The sequence below is a fragment of the Arachis duranensis genome, chromosome 2 (assembly GCF_000817695.3).
Source record: "Arachis duranensis cultivar V14167 chromosome 2, aradu.V14167.gnm2.J7QH, whole genome shotgun sequence".
NCBI lineage: Eukaryota > Viridiplantae > Streptophyta > Magnoliopsida > Fabales > Fabaceae > Arachis > Arachis duranensis.
Window position 1 is genome coordinate 20,825,919 of NC_029773.3, and position 7,298 is coordinate 20,833,216.

At 34.6% G+C, this 7,298-nt stretch overlaps 1 protein-coding gene across 1 annotated transcript; it reads right to left on the reverse strand.

Moving 5' to 3' along the window:
• Nucleotides 1–891: 891 nt before the first annotated feature.
• Nucleotides 892–5,502, reverse strand: LOC107473931 (uncharacterized). Its single transcript, XM_016093526.3, has 9 exons — nt 5,247–5,502; nt 5,068–5,142; nt 4,691–4,777; nt 3,631–3,687; nt 3,127–3,219; nt 1,840–1,912; nt 1,627–1,702; nt 1,467–1,557; nt 892–1,319 (listed from the first exon to the last, which is right to left on the reverse strand). Exons 1-9 carry the CDS (start codon nt 5,295–5,297, stop codon nt 1,200–1,202), a joined length of 723 nt encoding a protein of 240 aa, XP_015949012.1. The 5' UTR covers nt 5,298–5,502; the 3' UTR covers nt 892–1,199.
• Nucleotides 5,503–7,298: the final 1,796 nt, after the last annotated feature.

The window sequence follows — 7,298 nt, forward strand, 5'->3', positions numbered from 1 at the left end:
GTTAAATGAATATAAGTTCATTTTATTCCAAGTAATTATGTGTTTCTTCTTCTTCTTTGTTTAATTTTTTTGTTTTTATTCTTATTAAAATAATAAAACAAGAAAAAATTTAAAAAGGTAAAATAAAAGAAAAGATGAATAAGAAAAAAAGATGATGATGATGATAAAAAAAATAAGCAATAAAAGATGAGGAAGAAGAGTTTTGAATTATGCAGAACTTATCAAAATAAAAATACACCTAAATTTCTTAAAATATACTCAAATATCTTCGTATTACCCCCAAATATTTCCGTGTTACACCTAAATTTGCTGCAAATACAAAAAAATATTTTCTCTAATGCTACATTTTTTTCTTTTAAAATTAAACCACACTTCAATCTATTGGATTCAAAATAATAAAAGAAAGAAAAAAATTCCAATAAAAAAAATAAGGAAAAAGAGAAAAAAAGTAGTGTTGATGATTATAATAACAAAAAAAAAACGAATGTACAATAACAACATAAAACATATAAATATAAATAACTTATAAAAATTTGTATAAAAAAATCGTTTATACGTTGAAAATAATTCTTAAAATGTTTTTCATGACTGCGGCACAGTATATTATTATATAGTCTGTTGACTTTAATGTTACTTTTTTCAAAAGATGCTATCATGAATTTGAGTGGTTTGAACTTTGACGAGTAAATAAATAGTTTTTAATAGTTTTATTATGTGAAAGACTCGGGCCTTGGGCTTCAATAAGTTGCATTTCTAATTTAAATTACACTCTGCATTTCTTAAGTTAACACATGTATTTTGAGGTACCTAGAATTAAAGACTCGGGCCTTGGACTTCAACAAGTTGCATTTCTAATTTTAAATTGCACTGTGCATTTCTTAAGTCAACACATCCTTGAATAATCTTCAACGTAAATGGGTTTGCTCATAGCTGTTTCTGCAACCGTTGGATCAAGAGCACCCAAAAATCCTCAAAGTTTATCACATTTTCAGACTTCTAAGCAAAATTGAATATGCAAGTGCATCTGTGCTATGTGCCTATAATATACGTGACGTCTTTTAAGCCAAAACTTAAATGGGGAAGAAATTTTACATTACACTAAATCATAAACTACTAGGTTAAAGAAGGGCAATCTACACCAAATTAAAGAACCTAAAATAAATTCAGAAACCTAGCTTTTTCATGTATGAACAGCACTGTTACTGGATCCTTTGCAACAGCTTCTCAACCATTATTCTCTGCTGAGCCCCACTCAACGACTCTGAGTTCATAATTGCATTAGATACAATGATAGTTGTAGAAGGAGATGCTGAATTCACCTAAATGCAACAATTATATGAAAAAGGAAATCTGAAATTAGAATAGAATGTCTCTTCACAAGAGTAGCCTAACATGGTGGGAAAAAAAACAACAGATAGCATCAAATGGGAACATAGGGCACAATGAGAGTAGAGGAGTATGCATACCCAAACACGTCCATTTAAACCAACTGCTATTTCAAAAGACAGCTTCTTCCCTAAAGCTTCTAGTACTGGACATGTTGGCGAGCTGAGAAGCCTGCAAATGAACCTTCACGTCAAGATATGTGAAAATAATGGACAAAATGGCAGCGACAATGAGACTTACGTTCTTGAGAGGCCAGTTGAACATTCGAACATAAAACCCTCTTTCAAGGCACCATATTCTGCTGCTCTCCCGGTTGCTAAACAAACACCAAAATGAAATTTTTAAAAAAAAAGAACACTATAGATAAATAAGCATAAACAAAAAACTTAAACCAACTCCCAAAAAATTTGACAAAAGGTCTCAACCAAAAAAGTCTGAGGATATATTACAAACCATCAGTACATGACAGCTCTGGATTCATTCCAGGGTTTGCTTTCACAACTCGCACATAAATCAATGTACCTGCCTGCAAAAGGAAGCATTAGGCACAAGAAAGACACAATATGCAAAGTACAACTGGCTAGCCAATATGTACGCCTTTTATCACTAATAGGAAAAATGACAGTTCAAGTGTGAGTTTACTAGCACAATAAGAAAAAGAGGGCAGCAGGAAAATGAACAGCATTTAATATATGTTACTAGCTGATTGAATCTAACATATTAGGTAGAACACATTTTCCGATTTGAATGAATTATTAAATTTGTTCAAACTTCAAACTATCACAACACTGGTAATTTGTGCAAAATACTAGCACAATATGTACAGCTAATAAAGTACTCTTTGTTCATAGTTCATATTGCACCCTGACATGTCTTTCAAACATGAATGAAATTGAAATGCTGATTCATTCTTGTATTTATATAAATATGACAGAGGCAATGTATACGATGCTGCAAGGTGCAAGAGTAGAAGCAATCCTATATTCCATTAGAAGAAATCCTGTATCTAAGTATCCGCGAAAGGAATTATTCTACAAACTACAAAGAAATACATAACACACTGCATATCACCCACTAGTAATGGTCTCCCATCATCTACAAAAATGATGATAATGATGGCTTGAAAGCTCCATACTACATAAGATTCTTGCTATTCCTTTGGTTGTTCCATCTTTCTTTGGTACTAGTGCTAAAATCACTCTGAAGAAAAGAAAAGAATTGTGACAAAGCTACCAAACTTATGACCAAGCTATCATGGTTGCTGATCAAATCTTAGGAGTTAGACTCATGAATAATTAACTCAGTCAAATATTCAATTTTCTCTTTCAGCCACAACTAATCACAGTTGCTTGTGCCCAAAAGTTAGTATAGAGAAATTCAATTTTGTCCTTATCCTTCCTACATTGAGTAATTCTGATCTCTAAATGTGTATGTAATCTTTTACATAAATAATCTAGGAGCATATATTGATATTCAATATAATAAATCATACTTAGTGTGCTGTACCAATTGTTCATAAATATTTTAATTATTTCGTAAATTTGTTAATAATTATAAGGAAAGTAGTAATATAATAGACTGAGGATCAAGTTTAAATATGTTATGCTTTACATAATCACATGAAACAGGTCCTCAATTGCAAAGGAAAGTAAAATTAAATTGCACAAACCGATTAAGTTTACAACAGTTCAATGAGAAGATGACTTCTCGTAATAAAATCACAGGCATTTTTACACATACCTCAAATTTGGGTATATTTCTTCTGGTTCCTCCTTCAAATGCAAGCACTGGCAGAAATGCTAATGAAGGCCCCTTTATGTCTACAAGAAAATTCTGCAAGAGTATTCACATTTTTATAACATCATACAAAAATCATTCCTAAAATGAGAAACAAGAGTAAATTGACAAAAAAAATCGAGCAAGTCATAATTGTATATGACAGGAAATATAAATCACAGAAAACCAATAATGTTGCAAACAACCTGTACCTGATAATATCCAGAAACTAATTCCAATGAAAGGGGACCACCACCATGATGTTGTTAATTTTCTTTTCTTATGAGTTATTCAAGAATAATGGATTAAGACTTGCAATCAGAAACAAATGCTCAAGAATTGACTCACATTAAACTTTGAAGCATGGAAAATGATGGTGGGAGGACATATGCAATCATAAAAGATGCAGTTTGACTAGCAAACTAAAATACCTAAAAGCTTGAAGATAACAGCAGAAAGTCAACTTACATCTGATCTAGAGTCTACAACAATTCCAAGGACAGAATCTTCTGCATGGGGCACATACTGCAGAAACAACATGATCAGAAATCTAGCATCTTAAACAAGAAAATATATTATTTCATTATTTGCAGATAGAAATTTTTATTACTCTGTGCACGACAGAAAAAGAAGATAACTTATATAAAATTTTACTGACATGAGATAACTAAAAAAAGAAAATCCAAATGCAGTAGGAGATAGTCTACTGGCTGAATGCAAACAAGTACTAACTTTATTACATACTAAATTCATTCTTGAGACTTTAGCTTACAGCTTAAACCAATAAACCTTTTCAAGAGATGACTCATGACATAGTATCAAAGTCTCTATGACCAATTAATCTTGAACTCAATTATTGTTGCCTACCATTCTTGAAAAAAGATTAAATATATAGATTAAACTTCAAAGAAGGTAACGTGAACATATGCATTGCTTAAGCTTCAACTCATAGACTCTTTGTGAAACAGCATGTTAGTTATAAAATCACTAAAATGCCTCTATTCAACTATTAAGCTTTGAGAACAACATGCATGCGATATATGAGTATCAAAAAGACACCATGTGGAAAATGTAAAATGAAGCAATGCTTTTAAGCATAACCAAATTTTCTGGGTGGCAGCAAATCGTGATAAAAGCATGATAAAGGATATCCAAAGCAAGCAAGACAGAAAGTTGTACACAAATTTCATACAAATAATGAACTTCAAACACAACAAAAATAAAATTTAACACTGATAAATGGAATTACAACCACAATAGATGAACCCTCTTAATACTCTTTCTGCAAATCAGATTTACCTAGCTATTAAAAGAAGCAAGATAAACAGATCGCTGTAACTAAAGAAACACATGCTTGATTTTCTGCCATAAAGTATAGCAAAAATAGAAACAGTATACAAAATAAAAATCCCAAAACGAAGTGAACCGATAATACTGGGAAATCATCATTCTACAGATTAAACATGAAAATCAAAAGGCATGCCTTTACAGATACATATATAACATCAAACAACAAGATCACACTCACCCTTTTCTGAGAACTTTCAACCCAATATTTATTAGGTTTCGAGAACCTTAGCTTGCCAGCTTTCATTACTGAAATTGCATCACAGTCCTAGAAGAATTGTTACAGGAAAAGAAGGTAAGAACAAAAACTGCCTAAGTACACACATTATTACAGTGACATTTACATCATTTACTATGCATAGTGAAGCTCTAATGGATCAAATAAAAAGGTAGAAATCCCACCAATTTCACTGTTGTCAAATATTAGAGAACCAAAGTTTAGGTCCCTAATCTTGATATTGGAGGCATGTAGCGTGCTAATTTTCTAACAAGCTTATAACAGATACATGGTGGCTGATTTTTGAAGTGCATTTTTGTTTTTTAAAAGCTATAGCATACCTGATATAGACCTCCTCCAAGCTTAATTGTCTGATTTGTCAAGTTAGAGAGGTCAAGAACCACATCTCCAGGACACTACACAAATATGGGAAAAAAATTTCCCAATTTACATAAGAAAGAAATGTTAGCTATGATCAACTTAACAATTTTCTGCAAACAGAAAAAGAATGACCACTCACCACTAACTTGTCAACTAAGCTTGTAGACGAACTGGATTGCGTACTTTCCATTTGGTAAAAATTACGCAGAATGGTGGTGGTGACTGGTGCGAGGCTGCGAGTGCGAGAGGAAGAAGGGGAAGAAGTCTGGCTGGGTTGTGGTTGGAGATGGCTGACTGGCTGAAGAAGGGACGAAGTGAGAAATACAGGGGACGCTGGGAACTCTCTCTCTCTGTCTCTGTCCCTGCCTCCTTGGTGTGGCGTGCCCTAACTCCCGAGCCCAAATCCATACTTTTCAACCGGGTTGAGCGGTTGAGCCAACCCTTGCTATAACCCGGTTGAATCACTTAGTCGGATTAATTTTTGGTTTTCGGTTTTCAGTGCATCCAAATGAAATTGGGCCAGATTCGGCCTAAATCCATCGAGTCTAAGCTGGATCGGACTATGAATACTCCTACTAAATGAAAAAGTGAATTTTGACGCGCAACTTATTTCAATTTTTGAAATTTTAGTTATTCCTACGACCATCCAAATGGATCTGCCATTTTTTTTATTTTAATAAATAAAATAAATATAATATTAATCAAAATAAATATTTTTACGAAAATTTACTGATTTAAATTTTTTTACTATATCTCGTTTATAGTGTAAACGAGATGATAATGCGCATATTTCGTTTACAGCGTAAATAAGATATGGCACGTCAGATCTCGTTTACAGTGTAAACGAACTGTAAACGAGATATGTGCAATGTCATCTCGTTTACACTGTAAACAAGATATGACCCGTTCGCGCCTATATATAATTGTTTACAGCTTAGTTCTGGCCCCAGTTTGATTTTGTCAACATCTTTCTCCCATCTTTTAACCCTTTCTGACTATACCTTTGACCAAAGCGATGATGGCGCGCCAAACGGGGAATGACGGAGACATCAACATGCTGAACGAGACAACACATTACGCGGGGCGGCCGACTTCGAGGTTAGTTTCGTTATGGTTGTTAAATTTAAGGATGTGGCCATTGTTAGAGTAGTCATGAAGATCTGGAACGTAGTTATATGAGTTAGGAGTTAGGTCTGTAGGCACTCTATTCGCTTGTGCTAGGTTGGTATGACATAAGTATTAGTTTAGAACTTTGTAATATTTGTGCTATGTTGTTAGTATTTATAACGCTGTAGTTAAGATTTGCCCATTTTTGAATATATAATGTAGAGACATGCGTAGGCTAGAAAGTTGAAATATTGTATTCGTAAGGCTAAATTTTTTTTTTCATGCTTCAGAGGCCTCGCCTCCTACTGTCCTAGCGAGTGAGCCATACTTTATCTCTACCGGATGCCATCGTCTCGTATCTGGCTGAGGCCGGATTCGGTGACACGGTGCCCCTCAGGGATTTTACTTTTGACAATTCCTTGATTTTGGCACTGGTGGAGCGATGGCATACAAAGACGCACACGTTTCATCTCCCGTGGGGTGAGGTCACTATCACCTTGGAGAACGTGGCGTACCACCTAGGCCTACACGCATACGGTAATCCCGTCGGGGGCTGCCACCGTGACTATGGTATGCACGGAGACGTGGGCTTTGGTGGAGCAGCTCCTCGGCGCCAGGCCTCCCGTGGCAGCACAGCAGGCAGCGCAGACGAAGGAGTCCTTCACGTTGAAGCTTGTGTGGCTGCGGAATCGTGTCCGCCAGATGCCCTCGACGGACGATTCCGAAACCCTCCAACAGTACGCCAGGTGTTATATCATGTTACTGATTGGAGGGTATCTGATGACCGACAAGTCCAACAATTTGGTGCAGCTTCATTGACTACCGTTGCTCTGGAACTTTGAGGAGTGTAGGGCATTTTCTTAAAGTTCGGCCAAGACGGATTTACTTATAAGGATGTGGGGGCAATTGCCCCCATCAAATTTTTATAAATAAATAATAAATATATAGATAAGTATAAAATGCCTCCTTAAAATAATAAGTTTGCCCTTATATTTATTTTTTTTAAATATATGTGTGAAAATTCTAGGTTTTTAAATAACAACAAAATGATAAAAATTATCGAATTATATAAATTTATATTAGA

Excerpts from the sequence above, each read along its gene's own strand:
- LOC107473931 (XM_016093526.3), bottom strand. The coding sequence starts at position 5,297 with ATGGAAAGTACGCAATCCAGTTCGTCTACAAGCTTAGTTGACAAGTTA. Across the intron at positions 3,688-4,690 it reads TTGAAAGTTCTCAGAAAAGG|TATGTGCCCCATGCAGAAGA; the intron begins GTGAGTGTGATC and ends TTGTTTCTGCAG. Across the intron at positions 1,913-3,126 it reads GAAATATACCCAAATTTGAG|GCAGGTACATTGATTTATGT; the intron begins GTATGTGTAAAA and ends TTCCTTTTGCAG.